The sequence below is a fragment of the Echeneis naucrates genome, chromosome 6 (genome assembly GCF_900963305.1).
Source record: "Echeneis naucrates chromosome 6, fEcheNa1.1, whole genome shotgun sequence".
Lineage (NCBI taxonomy): Eukaryota > Metazoa > Chordata > Actinopteri > Carangiformes > Echeneidae > Echeneis > Echeneis naucrates.
This window is the reverse complement of record NC_042516.1, coordinates 24,207,816-24,225,131: the sequence shown is the minus strand read 5'-3', so window position 1 is coordinate 24,225,131 and position 17,316 is coordinate 24,207,816. Positions and strand designations below refer to the sequence as shown.

The 17,316-nt window shown below is 48.4% G+C and overlaps 3 protein-coding genes across 4 annotated transcripts; 2 read left to right on the top strand and 1 right to left on the bottom strand.

Annotated features, from left to right (window-relative positions):
* The first annotated feature begins 628 nt into the window (after nt 1–628).
* Nucleotides 629–3,817, top strand: LOC115045278 (dyslexia-associated protein KIAA0319-like). Its single transcript, XM_029504884.1, has 12 exons — nt 629–649; nt 733–864; nt 1,264–1,405; nt 1,481–1,629; nt 1,710–1,861; nt 1,961–2,099; nt 2,188–2,347; nt 2,454–2,590; nt 2,727–2,849; nt 3,084–3,174; nt 3,321–3,412; nt 3,482–3,817. Exons 2-12 carry the CDS (start codon nt 744–746, stop codon nt 3,637–3,639), a joined length of 1,464 nt encoding a protein of 487 aa, XP_029360744.1. The 5' UTR covers nt 629–649; nt 733–743; the 3' UTR covers nt 3,640–3,817.
* A 912-nt stretch (nt 3,818–4,729) lies between these two features.
* On the bottom strand, nt 4,730–10,445 carry aldh5a1 (aldehyde dehydrogenase 5 family, member A1 (succinate-semialdehyde dehydrogenase)). The gene is made up of 10 exons (XM_029504535.1): nt 10,071–10,445; nt 8,971–9,054; nt 8,583–8,753; nt 7,425–7,541; nt 6,943–7,086; nt 6,673–6,816; nt 6,396–6,554; nt 6,156–6,319; nt 5,657–5,715; nt 4,730–5,263 (listed from the first exon to the last, which is right to left on the bottom strand). Exons 1-10 carry the CDS (start codon nt 10,356–10,358, stop codon nt 5,052–5,054), a joined length of 1,542 nt encoding a protein of 513 aa, XP_029360395.1. The 5' UTR covers nt 10,359–10,445; the 3' UTR covers nt 4,730–5,051.
* A 1,669-nt stretch (nt 10,446–12,114) lies between these two features.
* aste1a (asteroid structure-specific endonuclease 1a) lies at nt 12,115–16,376 on the top strand. Of its 2 annotated transcripts, none has more exons than XM_029504951.1 (6): nt 12,115–12,484; nt 13,661–14,487; nt 14,563–14,868; nt 14,942–15,128; nt 15,264–15,399; nt 15,738–16,376. In XM_029504951.1, the coding sequence occupies exons 1-6, from the start codon at nt 12,358–12,360 to the stop codon at nt 16,150–16,152; spliced, it is 1,998 nt and encodes a 665-aa protein (XP_029360811.1). In that variant the 5' UTR covers nt 12,115–12,357; the 3' UTR covers nt 16,153–16,376. The 2 variants fall into 2 exon arrangements, with proteins under 2 accessions (XP_029360811.1, XP_029360809.1); XM_029504949.1 differs by adding an exon at nt 15,174–15,220 and having other exon boundaries at nt 13,661–14,868; nt 14,942–15,124; nt 15,283–15,399.
* The last annotated feature ends 940 nt before the right edge of the window (nt 16,377–17,316 follow it).

Here is a 17,316-nt window from a genome sequence, read left to right as displayed (position 1 = left end):
AAAGATGGTTTCCGTCATCAAAACATGAAAGTTGGTTTCCAGTGTTCGCCAACATCATCACACTTGTATTCATATTTGAGGGTTGAATGTTAGCTAGCTAAACTGCTAAACTGCAGACTGAAGTTGATTTTAGTTGTTTGAACTTAAACTTTAAAGTTTGCAAAGGAGCTAACATCGGTTGGCTGTTTGACTGTTTTTTTGTTTCAGGCATTTTGAATATTTCATTTGCTTGTTTGGTTTTACAGACCAAGACAAAGATCATCACTGTGTCTCCATCACTGACATCACCCACTGACTCCGCCCCCCCAGACCTTATAAGGAGCTTCACTCCCACTCCCACCAGCCCCCATTGGCCCAGCAGCACGACGGCACAGTCGGGTACAGTGTGACGTCGTATTGAACATTCAGACACGTTGTTCATCTGAACATTTTATTGTTCTACAGAAAAACTGGCTGACACTCCAGAGTTTCCTGTTCAACGTGTTTGTGTGTCTGTAGATTTGGTTAATTTTCTGCCGTTTTATTGGTCGGTAAAGATCAAAAATCTTCTTTTCTCCTTCAGCTGCAGATCTAATGACGTTTTCTCCGAAAGTTGTTGAACACAAAGAGCTGACAGTTAAACCTTCAGTTTCCTCTGAACACACAACTGGTATGAAAATACACAAAGTCACAAACCCTCCATCAATCCTCATTCGCCGTCAATCATCAGTGTTTGTTCTTCGTTCTTCGTAGTTGTGGTGAAGATGCTCCAATCAGCATCCAGCGCCCCATTGGCCACGCCCCACCCCCCAGCTGGAGCCATGACCTCCGACCCCCCCACCACCTCAGCAGTCAGAACGGGATCCTCTGCAGCAGATGAGTCCGGTAAACCTGCACAAACACTTTCCACTGGTCCATCGTGTCGCTCCAAAAAAAACATGTTTTTTATTATCAGAACAAATTTTTCAACTGAAGTTAAAGAGAAAACTAAAAATCATAAAAGTGTGTTTTTACTGAGATTAGACTGTTGTGTTTTAATTGTCGACACAGTAGCTTTATAAATAAGAAACAAACGGCCTGCAGTGACTGAAGCTCATAAACAGATAAACTTTCCATCAAACAAGAATATTAATAAAAATATTTAAACTATCTTACAAACAATTCAAAAACAGTTCATTATCATTTCTCATGAAATAATTCTAAAACAAACACAGTAAAATAAAAGCCAACATGATGCTTCATCTGAAAGACAAAATCTGATGTAAGTGAGTTTGTTCCTGTCAGGAGGTCAGAGGTCAAACCATGGTCCGGTCGCTGTCGTGGGTCCTGACAGGAAGTTGGTCCTTCCTGTGAGCAGCTTGTTGCTGAACGGCAGCGGAAGCACCGACGACAGCGGCGTCATCAGTTACCACTGGGACGCCATCAGGTGACGCAGACGCACAAACCCACACACACAGAGTGTCACACACAGATGTTTTTGTTCATGATGTGTTGATTCCAGCGGTCCTCCTGGATTAAAGATGAAGGATGTGGATCAGGCCGTTGCCATGGCGACAGGCCTGCGGGTGGGACGCTACACCTTCAGACTGACTGTGTCCGACCAGGAGGGGGCGACAGATAGCGCCTCGCTGACCGTGCGGGTCCAGGAAGGTGGGCGTGTTCCTTCAGCCTTTCCAGCTCTCAGCTTCAGTCACGTTATCGACTGCCATGTTTGTTCCTTCCTCCCGCAGCGAGGACGCCCCCTCCGGTCGCCCACGCCAGCGGCAGCCACAGCCTGACGCTGCCCAACAACTCCCTGGTGCTCTGCGGCTCCATGACTGACGGAGACCAGACCGAGGTCCACTACCTGTGGGTCAGAGACAGCCAGAGTCCTGCTGCCGGGGTCAGTGCACCAGATCCACCAGAACTGGATCGCAGATCAGATCAGGCCTGAACTTTATTTTTGATTCTCCTGTCCGATAATCGACCTGGTTAACTGCAGGATGTGCTGTACGGCTCCGACACGCAGGCCTCGCTGTATTTGGCCAACCTGGTTGAAGGAACCTACCTGTTCCAGCTGAGGGTGACGGACGCCCAGGGCCGCTCCAACACCGCCACCGCCACCGTGGAGGTCCGCCCAGGTAGGACAGGAAGTCTGCCCAGAGGGGGACAGGAAGTTCGGTTTGTCCTTCTGGGGGAGTGACATTTGTCCCTCCTGTGTCTCCATAGAGCCGGGCGGAGGGGAGGAGGTGGAGCTGGAGATGCTGGTGTCGGTGTCTCAGGTCAGTCTGGCTCAGAAGGACACGCTGGTCCGGCAGCTCGCCGCTCTGCTGCACGTCCTGGACGGAGACATCCAGGTCCGAGCTCTGCAGGGACACTCCCACCTCAGGTACCGGAGGACAGCTTCACCCGCCTGGCCGACTGATTTGATGTTTTGGTCAAGAAACGTCTGAATCCTGATTGATCTGCTGTTTGTTGTTGTCTTGTTTGTGCAGCACTGTGTTGCGGTTCTCAGTCTGGGGCCCCTCGGGGCCGCTGTCCGGCTCCAGGTTGGTTGTTCTGTTGAGGAACCAGCTGCTGCGAGAGAAGAGCGACTACCTTCTGTTCAGAGTCCTCCGAGTCGACACTGTCTGTGAGTCCAGGTCCAGGTCCGGTCCAGGTCTGGTCCTGGTCCAGACCAGATCCCGGTCCATGTCAAGTGTTTTTTAAAGCAGTTTGAATGATTTCTTCAGCTCAAACTGTTTGACTGTTTCTGACGCGTCCTTCAGTGTGTCTTCTTCGCTGTTCGGGTCGCGGTCAGTGTGATCCGATCACCAAGGTCTGCACCTGTGACCCCTTCTGGACCGAAAACCTGATCCGGCGTTACCTCGGAGACGGAGAGAGCAACTGTGGTAAAAATCATACTGAGTTCAACACGTTCCATCAATTAAACTTGATTTTTTTTTATTATTTCCACGCATATTAAAATGATTTTAGAAACTCAGTTTATTTGCATGGAGGACGGATGAGATCACTGAACTTTGAGTTTGGGAGAGATTTTTAATCCGTGTGTCACATCTGTTTCTGCATTTCTGAACTCACGCTGTGATCAGCTGCAGCTCTGTCTAACTGTCGTGTCCCGTCAGAGTGGCGAGTCCTGTACGTCATCCTGACCAGCTTCCTGCTCGTGGTCGTCATCCTGTCGCTGAGCTGGACCTTCATCTGCTGCTGCAAGAGGTTAACACACATTCACTGCTTTCCGTTAGAATCCTGAACACAGCCGGGGTGCAAATCCACATGTCGATGATTTAACCGTCAGAGCTGAGGAGGAGGAGGGACGTTTTCCCATAGACTTCAGTACAGTCTGTGTTCTGCCTGTTCAGGAGGAGACAAACCAAAGTGAGGAAGAAAACCAAATACACCATCCTGGACAACATGGACGAGCAGGAGCGGGTGGAGCTTCGACCCAAATTCAGTGAGTCACTTCAGCTCAGTTTGTGTTTGTGGTCCATGTGGAGGATTTCTCAGCTCTTCTCCTCCGCAGGCATCAAACACCGCAGCACGGAGCACAACTCCAGCCTGATGATGTCGGAGTCGGAGCTGGACAGCGACCAGGACACCATCTTCAGCCGGGACCGACCGGTCCGTGGCACGAACCGGCTCAGCGCGCAGGCCGCCCGCAACGGGAACGCCTTCGGCTGACGGTTGGTCGAGCTGCTGATGTAAACTGGAGGAGGGCCGCCCTCTGAACCTCCAGGAGGTCCAATGAACCCTCTTCAGAGGAAAACTCTTTCTGAGGACCGACAAACTGGATCCATGGAAACATCAAAATATCGACAACATTCTGCGATTTTTGCAGACTTTGTTTTACAACCTGGCTCGTCGTGCTCCGAGCCGAGCAGCTGAGCGGATCCAGGCCCGGATCAGACAGGTTCAGACCAACGACGCAGGGAGACACTGCTAGCTTAGCACATTCAGAAGACAAAATGTCCGCCTCCTGTCAGTGAAACGGCCGCTCATCTTTGAGGCCAAACACAAAAAGCTCAAATGGACAGAAAGCTTCAGCTTACTGATGAGACAAAACATCTCCCAACCACCATCTGCTCAAATTATCTGGACACTTTGACAAGATAACCACGTCTTCATTTCATTACGACAATTTTATTGTGTTATTTATTTTAAGTTTCAGGTCAGCGTTATTTTTTCTGCCATAAAAATTCACATTATGTAATTATTGCACGATCGCTGTAGAAATAAAAATAAAATTACATTTATGTTTTTACATCAAGTAACTACAAGTACAAATATTACAATCAGGACAAATGAGACTTCTGTTAGAAACAGTCAGCTGTACAAACTGAACAGTGAAGGGCAGAATAACGTCCTCTAAACGGGATTACAGGAGGAATGTTTTCATTAATGCCAACATCTCTCACAGATCTATTCCAATTCCACACATTAATGGGATCGATTAATGAGCTGCATGCAGACAAAGTTCAGACCACGAACTCAAGATTAAATCTAACAGACAAACGAAGCAACTAATACACCAGTTACTTTGTATTTGGCACACGACTTCAATTTTTAAAGAGCCTGTTTGTGATGTTTATGGTTGTGAACAGCGTTTTCAATGATTAAAAAAAATATTCCAGAAATTTTAATTATTAATACAGTTTTTACGACAAAAAACTATTTTGTGCTTTTTAACTTCTGTCACAGTCAAATAATTTTTTTCCTTTTCTGTTTTAAACAAAATTCCATCACCATGGAGACGAAATAATGTCAATCAACCGGCAGAAAAAAAACCTTCAATGAAAGATTTAAAGAAAAAAGGTAAAAACTGACAACTTCCTGTTTTATTTCCTCATTTTACACACAAACGACTTTCATCTAAAAACTCTGGACTATGTTCATTTTTACAGTAAAACCTCCATGATTATCATTATTATTATTATTATTATTATTATGGGCTATTTGAGCAGATTGAGATTCTATCAAAGCTGTTGGTTGAACTTTTTGTTGGATTGTTGTACTGCAGGTGTTTGTCATTAAAAAGCATCAACATCATGAATGATGATGTGAAGTTGAACACGAGGATGGCGCTCCGTCCTGGTTCAGGGTTTCAGGCCTCCGAAGCACACGTACTTCACCTCCAGATACTCTTCGATTCCGTACTTGGAGCCCTCGCGGCCCAAACCCGACTGCTTGACCCCACCGAAGGTCGCCTCGGGGGTCGACAGCAGACCCTCGTTCACCCCAACTATTCCCGTCTCCATCGCCTCCAACACCCGCCAGAGCTGACTCACGTCCTGCGAGTACAAATAACCTGAGGAGGGGGGGAAAAAAAAAACGGGAGAGATCAGATACATCACTGCTTTCAGGTTCAGAAGTCTCCGTAGTTCTGACGGCACATTTCACCTGATCAGCCATTAATTATCAATATCAGTATTTTCTGTCTGAATTTATTTAAAAGGATTAAAAGGTCAGCTCCAGAATTTTCAGCATTCAAACCAACTTCTTCCAAAAAATAAAATGGATCTGAATCTGATTCATCTGCAGTCTGCTCTTTAGTTTGGTTTTCATCCAGAATCCAGAACTGTCAAACTATGAATTCATCAGTTTTAGTAAAACAACAAGATACAATAGGAAGAGAATAAAACATATTTAGCTGAGAGTTCACACTTCATTATGAATCTCCTACATTCAGTTTGGAACCGACCTGCCAGTCCAACGTTGGAGGCGTTAGCGATGGCCAGAGCTTCTTCCTCTGAGTTAAACCTGCAAAACAAACAGAATCCGAGTTTCATAATGAAGGAAAAAGGACGTCACCTTCAGCTCTTCATCCTTATTTTAATGCTTCTGTGTCGAAAAAATATTTTTTTTGAAGATTCTCTGCAGCTGTTTCGTTTTAAGTTGTTTACTTCTGACAAAAAAAGGAAACTAATTGTTAAAACGTTTCCTGACGATCATCAGACAGAAGGAATCTTCACGTCACAGACCAGGTCCAGGTCCAATCTTTGACTAACTTTGTTGATACTCTTCTGTGCTGCTTTTCATTTAATTTGAAATTTAATTTTCCAAATTTGTAATCAGTTGGATTCTTTTTTCTATTAATCAGTTTACAGTTAAATTTACAGTTAATTTTGAATGTTGGCAAAAAGGAGCATGTTTGATGGGAACTATTTTCAGCAGCGGATGAATCCCGGTGGCGCACAGACCTGAGGACGGGCAGCACCGGGCCGAAGGTCTCCTCCTGCAGGCAGAGCATGTCTGTGGTGACGTCGGACAACAGGGTCGGCTCCACGAAGGACCCGTCCAGACGCTTCCCGCCCCTCAACACCTTGGCTCCCCGGGACACGGCGTCCGATATCTGGTGGAGCACCTGGAGGACAGAGACCTTCGTGAAGAAGCAGTCCGGATCATCCCACCTCAGACCTCGCCACAGCTTCGCCATTCACCTTCTCTGCCGCTCTGGCATTGATGAGCGGCCCCTGGGTGGTGTCGGGCTCCGAGCCGTGACCCAGGCGGAGCTCGGCGTCCATCGCTCGGCCCAGTTTGTCCATGAACCGATCGTAGATGCCGCTCTGAACCAGGAAACGGTTGGAACATACACACGTCTACCAGAGGAGGAAGAGGAAGGAGTGTAGTTAGTCATTTCCTAGTTTCGGTGAACCAGAATCCATCTGCTGCATTTTAACAGCTGATCAATAACCTGACCGGTGATCAGTCACTCACCTGTCCAGAGTTCCTGAACTTAGACGCCATGGCTCCGCCCACCGCCATGTCCACATCAGCACTGTCGAACACAATGAAGGGGGCGTGGCCACCCAGCTCCATGGACGCCTTCTTCACAGTGTCGGCAGCCATTTTCAGCAACACCTGACAGTAGTAAACAGTGTGTGTGACATCATCATCTTTAAACCTTTATGTAACCGTCACAGGAACAGGCCGACTTATTCTGGACCCAATCCTGGACCAGGACCAGAACCAGTCTTCAGGTCTGACCTTGCCGGTGGCCGTGGAGCCGGTGAAGGAGATCTTGGCCACCAGGGGGTCGGTGCAGAGGATCTGCCCCACCGACGGGGTCTTCTCTTTGGAGCAGGGGACCACGTTAAAGACCCCCGCTGGGATCCCCGCCTGGTCTGCCAGCTGCAGACAGGAAGTGAACACAGAGTTTACCGATGACATCACCACCAGGACTGATTCTGGAACTGATCTGTTGGTCTCTAAATAATCAGGCCTGCTCTGTGTGTGAAGTGCCTCCATGTATCTTTGTTATGATTTGGGGCTTGATAAATAAATGTGATCTGATCTGATTTGACTTTCTGATCTCACATTTGATCTTTCCAGGAGGTTTTCAGTTGGACCGGTTTGATCTGGTCTTGTCTGAGTCTTTTTTTCAGACACTTTTGTGTAAGTTGTGTAATTTGTGTGTAAAGTCAGGAGAAATCAGGAGAAAGCTTCAGTTTTCAGACAGCCGGACTGACCTCGGCCAGAGCGAGCGCCGACAGCGGCGTGTCCTCCGCCGGCTTCACCACCACTGTGCAGCCGGCGGCGAGGGCGGCCCCCACCTTCCTGGTGATCATGGCGCTGGGGAAGTTCCACTGTGACACAACACGACAACGTTAATTACAATAAATTTAACTGAACTGGTTCTGGATCCAAACTGACGATCCACCAAACAGAAGCAGCCTCAGTCTGCTGGACTGTTTCAGGTTCATTTGACATCAACACAACAAAAACACAACTGATTCAGATATTCTCAATACGTCCAACAACTTTTTGTTTCTTTGATAAAAACTAAAAACTTGATGGTGAAAAGTGAGCAGTCCTCTCTAAATCTCTGAGGACGCCATTTGACTCTTCGTGTTGCTTCTGCAGCAGGTTCTCCCATTAAATATTATTTTAATATAAACATGAGGAGGCGATTCAAATTTTGCTGTTTTAATTTGATTTCCTGAATCCTGAGTGGTTCCTCAGTGAAGCTTGAAGACAACCTGAACAATCCAACACTGAAAGACTAAAATATTAATCTGGACATCAAAGATGTTGATGTCCGTACATGTCATTGATTCTCAAAGCAGCAATCCTACATTTATTTAATCAGCCTTTTAGTGCATCATCATCTTTGTTCACTCTGTCAAAGTCTGTTCAGTTAACCTTCCCTCACTTCTGATCTCTGATGCTCACAAAGCGCTGGGACTCGTAGTCAGGAATCCAAATCAGGCAGATTTTTAAAGATGGCTGCTGATTTCATGACGTCACCTCTAAACTTCTAAATCTTTCATATTCGTATCTGGAAATCTGTCTTTGTTCTCCCGACATCATAACGATCTGTCCATTGTATTCCCCTGACTCCCTTCAGCAGATTATGATGGCGTGCCACAGGGCTCAGTATTGGGACCACTGTTACTTATACTTTGCATTCATAGCATCACTCATAACACAATAATACGACTGTATCAACCGTATCGGTGAAAAGAAAAGTATAATTGTTGTGTGTGTGTTTGTGTAACTTTGTTACTGGACGCTCTAATAAAGGACATTTATTCCATCTGACGTCTGAAACAGGAAACTCTACAGACCTGAAGAGCAGCTTCAGTCACATCTCAGCACAACACCAAGGCTCCTCATTGGCTGCTCACCGGGGTGATGATGGAGGCGACGCCCACCGGCTGTTTAAGGAGGAAGATCTTTCTGTCCTTGGCTGGCGAGGGGACGATGTCGCCATAAACTCGCCGCGCCTCCTCAGAGAACCATTCCAGGAAGGAGGCCGAGTACGTGATTTCCCCCAGAGACTCCTTCATGGGCTTCCCCTGGACATCAGAGACGGAGACAGAATACACCACCGTCAGTCATCCACAGGCCCCCCAGGAAGCGTCCTCGGTGTTCATCGGTGGATCATTGACAGTAACAGGACGCTGCTGTTAAAATGTTATTTCTGCAAACGTCTCACAGCTGGACATTAAGCCACACACCAGCTGGCCAAAAGTAAGTGGACAGGCCTGTTCGCTTTCCTGTCGTGACACTCACAGATTCGAATGTGATCAGTTTGGCCAGGTCCTCTTTGTGCAGCGTCATCAGGTCGAACCACTTCCTCAGCAGGATGCTCCTCTCCTGGAGGGGAGACAGAAGAAGAAGACCTCACTAAGAGGACACGCAGCTGATGGGTGTTTTGGGTAAATCGTCCCTTTAAGGAGCCAGACGGACTTTGTCTTTCTGGTCTGAAGGAAAAGTTTAACCGACTGTGATGGACTCACAATCACTGACCCACATCAGATTCAGGCAACACGAGTTAATGTTCTCACAATGTGACGCACACACACACACTCAGGTTGTTTGGCTCTCTTCGTGTTGTGTTGTCTGATGTCTGATTGTGTTAACTTGCAGATAACCAAAAAAAAATAATAATAATAATTTGGTTTTATGAATAAAAGGTTTAGTTTTGATCTGCTGATGTTCGGCTGACCGAACTCTGCTCCGAGTGTTTTCAGTCTCAGTTTTGTGTTTTCAGTCTCAGTTTGTGTTTTCAGCCTCAGTTTGTTGTTTTCAGTCTCTGTTTGTTGTTTTCAGTCTCAGTTTGTTGTTTTCAGTCTCAGTTTGTTGTTGTTTTCAGTCTCAGTTTGTAGTTTTCAGTCTCAGTTTGTTGTTGTTTTCAGTCTCAGTTTGTTGTTGTTTTCAGTCTCAGTTTGTTGTTTTCAGTCTCAGTTTTTTGTTTTCAGTCTCAGTTTGTTGTTTTCAGCCTCAGTTTGTGTTTTCAGTCTCAGTTTGTAGTTTATTGATTAACACCCGTTAGATGAAGAGAGCTGCACACACCGATCAGCCTGAATGTCACCTTCACGTGTAGTTCGTTAAAAAGATGCTTTTAATCATTGATGCGGCAGCTGATGAAAAACTGCACTTCTGATTTTATCTGAACTTTCTTTGTGAATTTCGTTTCAGCCGAATTAAAGTCTGACTCCCGTCGGTCGGTAAGATTTCGTCTGTGACGTCATTTTGTCGGTTTTCTGAGCGGATATTAAAGAAGTATAAGAAATAAACAGTTTTCGAGCGGAGTGTTGGCGGCGACGGAGTCTAAAACGAGCTTCCTGGAGGAGAAAACGTTTCTCTGGTTTTGTTCGGATCCCCGGTACCTTGGCTGTGAACTGCTTCCAGGAGGAGAAGGCCCGGTAGGCGGCCTCCACGGCCCGCCGGGCCTCGGCCGGACCGCAGTCCGCAACCCGGGCGATCTCCCGGCCGGTGGCCGGGTCCAGGACGGGGAACACCGAGGCCGCCGGCAGCCAGCGGCCGTCCACGTAGCTCTGAGTCCGGAGCAGCGGGGCCGGGACATCCAGGCTGAAGCACCGCTGCATGGCGGGGGGCAGGCCGGGGAAGACCCGCGGGAGGAAGCAGCGAGTCGTCGGGACACAGACCGGAGACATACCGGAGGGAAGGGGCGGTTCTACCGGGGGTGTGCTGGGCTCTTATAGCTCCGGTAGGATCCGAAGATCGGTTGGCCCACGTGACCTAGGAACCTGAACGTCTCACAGGTGATGCGTTAACGAGCCGAGACTGCGTGGGAAAAAAGAAGATGACTGAATGATAAATATCAACAGATCAACATTTTACTTGAAGTCGACATAATCAGATAAAAAGTAAATAATAAGAATAAAAACAACAAAAAGTAGACTTTTGAATGAAAAATGTGATTTCTAAAAATGTTTACTGTCAATAACGGAGAAGTTGTTTTGGTCATTAATATTTTCCACTCTGAGATAAAGTGTCACCTTTTTTTTTTATATCTTCAACAAACTTCATCGATGTCGTGATCTTGAATCTCACAACACACAGCAGCCCTCAGCCGCCAGTACTTCCTGTTCCTGGAGGAAGCTGTGGTGATGTGTTGTTGTGATCTGTTGTGATGTGTTGTGTTGTGTTGCGTTGTGATGTGTTGTGTTGTGTTGTGATGTGTTGTGATGTGTTGTGTTGTGTTGTGATGTGTTGTGATGTGTTGTGATGTGTTGTGTTGTGTTGTGATGCGTTGTGATGTGTTGTGATGTGTTGTGTTGTGTTGTGTTGTGATGTGTTGTGATGTGTTGTGATGCGTTGTGATGTGTTGTGATGTGTTGTGTTGTGTTGTGATGTGTTGTGTTGTGTTGTGATGTGTTGTGATGTGTTGTGATGTGTTGTGTTGTGTTGTGATGTGTTGTGTTGTGTTGTGATGCGTTGTGATGTGTTGTGATGTGTTGTGTTGTGTTGTGTTGTGATGTGTTGTGATGTGTTGTGATGCGTTGTGATGTGTTGTGATGTGTTGTGTTGTGTTGTGATGTGTTGTGTTGTGTTGTGATGTGTTGTGTTGTGATGTGTTGTGATGCGTTGTGATGTGTTGTAATGTGTTGTGTTGTGTTGTGTTGTGTTGTGTTGTGATGTGATGTGTTGTGTTGTGATGTTTCTCTCACACTTCCCGAGTTTGGACGTGAAATAGAAATGATTTTTAAAATACGGATTGTACTTATTGTGTAGATTTTTGTAGTGTTGTGTATCTTTTAGTGAGTTTTTCTTTTGGTATCGTTTCCCAATCTGACATTTAGAAACTGGTGTGATGACGTCACATCGGAGTTTTGTTTATATGATCGACTTATTTTGAAATGAAACATTTTTACATGAAAGATTAAATTGAGGCGTTTTCATCAGTAACTTTACTGAACACGCGACTTTGCAGCTTTTATTTTGGGAAAAGATCCGACAGGAGACAGGCAGACAGACAGGCAGACAGACAGACAGGAGACAGGCAGGCAGGCAGGCAGACAGGAGGCAGGCAGACAGACAGACAGACAGACAGGAGGCAGGCAGACAGACAGACAGACAGACAGACAGGAGACAGGCAGACAGACAGACAGACAGACAGGAGACAGGAGGCAGGCAGACAGACAGACAGGAGACAGGCAGACAGACAGACAGACAGGAGACAGGCAGGCAGGCAGACAGACAGACAGACAGACAGGAGACAGGCAGGCAGACAGACAGACAGGAGACAGGCAGACAGACAGACAGACAGACAGGAGACAGGAGGCAGGCAGACAGACAGACAGGAGGCAGGCAGACAGACAGACAGGAGACAGGCAGACAGACAGACAGGAGGCAGGCAGACAGACAGACAGGAGACAGGCAGACAGACAGACAGACAGGAGACAGGCAGGCAGGCAGACAGGCAGGCAGACAGACAGACAGGCAGGCAGGCAGGCAGATGGGCAGACGCGCGCGCACACACGCACAGACAGTCAGATGCGCGCACACACACGCGCAGCAGTCATGGGCTCCGGGTTACTCTGATGTAGATGATGATGTCAGGAAAGTGAAACTCAAGGAAACAGAAACGGATCCTGCTCCGGGCTCCGTACAAAGACAGAGATCGGTACCGAGCTCGGACTCAGACCGGAGATGGGTGTCCAGGGACTGTGCTCGCTGTTGGACTCTCACGGACGGATTTACCGGGACGTCCAGTTCAGGACCAGTCAGCTGGTGGTGGACGGCAACAACCTGCTGCATCTGCTGTACAACAGATCAGGTGGGACCCGGACTGCCTTCATTAAATATTAAATTTAAAGTTTATTAAATAAGTTCAACAAAATGTGACTTTTAAACAAATTCAGGACTAAAACACGTTTTATTGAATGAACTGATCATTTCAGGACTTTAACCTGAGAAAGTCACTTCAGCTGCTGTAGTGACAGACAGGCAGGAAGACAGGCAGACAGACAGGAGATAGGCAGGCAGACAGACAGGAGATAGGCAGGCAGACAGACAGGTAGACAGACAGACAGACAGGAGATAGGCAGACAGACAGGAGATAGGCAGGCAGACAGACAGGTAGACAGACAGACAGACAGGAGATAGGCAGGCAGACAGACAGGAGATAGGCAGACAGACAGGCAGGCAGACAGACAGACAGGAGATAGGCAGGCAGAAATACAGACAGGTAGACAGACAGGAGATAGGCAGACAGACAGACAGGTAGACAGACAGACAGGCAGACAGACAGACAGGAGATAGGCAGGCAGACAGACAGGAGATAGGCAGGCAGACAGACAGGTAGACAGACAGACAGACAGGAGATAGGCAGACAGACAGGAGATAGGCAGGCAGACAGACAGGTAGACAGACAGACAGACAGGTGGACAGACAGGAGATAGGCAGACAGACAGGCAGGCAGACAGACAGACAGGAGATAGGCAGGCAGAAAGACAGGCAGATAGGCAGACAGACAGGCAGACAGACAGGAGATAGGCAGGCAGACAGACAGGTAGACAGACAGGAGATAGGCAGGCAGAGACAGATAGGCAGACAGACAGACAGACAGACAGGCAGTGAGACAGACAGACACTTCCTCCTTTAAAGAGCTGAGCAGTCAGAAGTGTTCGGTGTTATAACATCGTCCTGAAGAGAACTGGGTCTTCAGAGATTCAGTGATCCTTGCTGGTCCACTTCCAAACCCTCCATGAACAGGTAACCGGTCTGGACTTGGTTTCTGAAGCTTTCGGGAGGTCAAGGAACCTGATCTGGATCTGGATTAGGGTTCCTCTGTTACGTCGGTTGAACTTCTGACTTCGGGGATTTGGTTTTCAGTTCTGGACGGTCTGTGACTGGGTCATGAAGCTCCAGCCTGGTCCTGGTCCGGCCGGTGGTTCCTCTCAGTTATTAACGTGAAATCAATTCATGCTGTTTTCTTTGGGGGATTTTTCAGGTCTGGACCACAATCACGGTGGTCAGTATGGAGCCTTTGAGGAACTGATCGAGAGTTTTGTCCGAACCCTTCGAGACTGCAAGATCTCTCCCTACGTGGTGCTGGATGGCGGCACGGATCCCAGCGACAAGAAGCTTGAAACTGTGACCCAGAGAATTTTGAGGCGGATCAGGAAAGCTCACCAGGCAGCAGTGGAGGGAAAGAATGAGAACATCCTGCCGCCGCTCACCACGATGGTGTTCAAACAGAGCCTGGCCCGGCTGGAGGTCCCGGTGGCCCAGTGCTTCGGGGAGGCCGACCAGGAGATTGCTGCTCTGGCCAATAAGTTGGGCTGCCCGGTTCTTTCCGACGACAGCGACTTCTTCATTTTCGACCTCTCTGCGGGGCTGCTGCCCATCAAGCATTTCAGCTGGACGGAGGTGACGCAGAGGGGCTCGCAGCGATACATCCCCTGTAGGAGCTACCGGACCTCCAGCTTCTCCATCTGCTTCAGCATCAGCTGCAAGATGCTGCCCACCTTGGCCGTCTTGGCCGGGAACGACTACGTGAAGCTGCATAGGATGGGGACGCCCATCAGCTGGGGTGAGTTCACCCCAGCAGGCAGTGAGACGTGGAGGAGCCTGGAGGGGCTGCTCTGCTGGCTGAAGGACTTCCAGGAGCCGGGGGACGCCCTGCAGGCCGCCGTGGGGCTGATGGAAGGCCTGAGCCCGCAGAAAAAGGCAGAGGTGCTGGAGAGCTTGTTCCAGGGGATGGAGGAGTACAGGCTGCCCCCCTCCTCCCTCCACGTGTTCTTCACCAAGGGGACAGCCCCGCCCCTCCCCAAACAGGTGATTCAGGGTTCGTTTGGCGCTCATCTCTCGATCATTGAGTGGAAATGTTCAGGTCGTTCTGTCCCCCCACAGGTGTCGGTTCCCATCCCAGACTGGCTCCGGCTGCCGCTGACGCAGGCCCGGCTGACCAGAGATGTTCTGGACGTGCTGCAGATGCAGAGGATGAGCCTCAGCATCCACGTGGAGCACAAAGACACGCCCAGCGCCAACCTGACGTCCAGGCCACTGCGCCAGGTGATGTATGGGCTGCTGCTGGGTGGAGGGAGTCCGCTGGTGGTGCAGGAGAGAGACCGAGTTGGCCTCCAGCTGACATCCACTCCAGTCCAGCCGGCCTTCAAAGGGGTCGCTCAGCGGCTGACGCTCAGCAATCTGAACCAGGTGAAGCTCGATTACCTGCCAACCTTTTTCTAAACGAGCTGCTGTCATTGATTAAAACCTTCCTCACCTGTAGGCGGCGCTCCCAGAGCGGCGGCAGGTTCTTCTGGAGGCTCTGAAGGTGGATGAGGCGTCTCTGAACTGCTTGTGGGACCATCTCCGCCTCCTGGTGGCCGTCACCTGCTTCTGGCTGCAGAACGCCAAGCCGACACCGGACGAGAAGCTGCTGAAGGCGCTGCTGTTGGGACTGAACCTCAGAGCAGGTACCCAACAACCAAGCTGCCGATTAGAATAATCACTGAGGAGAGAACGAGCTGGAAAGTATGGCACTGATGAAACAAGACAAGCAGAGAAAGTAGAAACTGACAATTTTCAGTTTGAATCTTTTGATGTTGCAGATAGAAATATTTGTTCGAGACCAAAGCTGGATCTTATGGAGGCTCACGCCTTCAACCAATGGCAGGCCTGCATGAAGGACGCCATCCAGCTGAACCAGCTGCTGGGCTGCCCCCTAGCTGAACCACAGCTGGCAGGGTGAGTCTGTGCACTTTAAAGCCCCCCAAGGGGCATGTGGGGCAGATCACCAGGATTCTGAACACGTCAAATATCTTGTGCTCCCGGAAATCTTCTCATCTTTTGGCTTCAAGAATGAATCAAATGTTCTGAAATGTTAAAAGTACAGAATTATTTGACGAATGAGTCGGGGGGACAAAAAAAGCAGATTGTTTAATGAAGTCAGCGATTTAATTCAGTTTTATTTGTCATCGTTTCCAAACTAGAAAACATTTTTTCATATTTAATGAACTAAAAGTCTCCTCAGTGAGCCGATCAGATCCTGATGTCCCTGCTCCTTTTGTCCTCATCCTGTCCAGGTTGTATGAGGGGCCGGTGGTCCATGAGCTGGTCCACAGGATGAAGACAACAGGACGTCTGAAGGCCATCCTGAAGAGCGACAGCTCCAGTCAGCGACAGTACCGGACCCTGCTGACCGCTGTCCACCGGATCCAGTCCCAGAGAATGTCTAAAAAGAAGGATCCAGGGGCGGATCCAAAGAGCCTGAGGCGGCAGCGACCTCTGGATGACCTGACCGTCAACCTACAGCAGCTTTTCCTCCATGACGACGAGGCTGCAGCCGAAGTGAAGAGCGCCATCACAGCACAGGAGGACCTTCTTCTGGTGGAACATCTGTCAGTCCCGACCCGTTACAGAACCAAGGACAGAGTAAACCGGAGCAAAAACCCAGAACTGGTCCGCAAACAAGAGGCACGAGGCTGGCACATCCTCTGAGGACCAGGAGCGGGTCCATTTCTTTCTGCTCATGTTTTTAATTGCTTCAGTGACTAAAACCTCCAGAAAAGGTTCTTATGGTTTTATTTCTTAAACCCAATATTAAATAAGAAAATGGGAATCTACACTCAAAGGCCACTTTATTAGGTACACCATGCTAGTAACGGGTTGGACCCCCTTTTGCCTTCAGAACTGCCTCAATTCTTCGTGGCATAGATTCAACAAGGTGCTGGAAGCATTCCTCAGAGAGTTTGGTCCATATTGACATGATGGCATCACACAGTTGCTGCAGTTGTCGGCTGCACATCCATGATGCGAATCTCCCGTTCCACCACATCCCAAAGATGCTCTATTGGATTGAGATCTGGTGACTGTGGAGGCCATTTGAGTACAGTGAACTCATTGTCATGTTCAAGAAACCAGTCTGAGATGATTCCAGCTTTATGACATGGCACATTATCCTGCTGAAAGTAGCCATCAGAAGTTGGGTACATTGTGGTCATAAAGGGATGGACATGGTTAGCAAAAATACTCAGGTAGGCTGTGGCGTTGCAACGATGCTCAATTGGTGCCAAGAAAATATTCCCCACACCATTACACCACCACCACCAGCCTGAACCGTTGATACAAGGCAGGATGGATCCATGCTTTCATGTTGTTGACGCCAAATTCTGACCCTACCATCCAAATGTCGCAGCAGAAATCGAGACTCATCAGACCAGGCAACGTTTTTCCAATCTTCTATTGTCCAATTTTGATGAGCTTGTGCAAATTGTAGCCTCAGTTTCCTGTTCTTAGCTGAAAGGAGTGGCACCCGGTGTGGTCTTCTGCTGCTGCAGCCCATCTGCCTCAAAGTTCGACGAACTGTGCGTTCAGAGATGCTCTTCTGCCTACCTTGGTTGTAACGGGTGGTTATTTGAGTCACTGTTGCCTTTCTATCAGCTCGAACCAGTCTGGCCATTCTCCTCTGACCTCTGGCATCAACAAGGCATTTCCGCCCACAGAACTGCCGCTCACTGGATATTTTTTCTTTTTTGGACCATTCTCTGTAAACCCTAGAGATGGTTGTGTGTGAAAATCCCAGTAGATCAGCAGTTTCTGAAATACTCAGACCAGCCCTTCTGGCACCAACAACCATGCCACGTTCAAAGTCACTCAAATCAC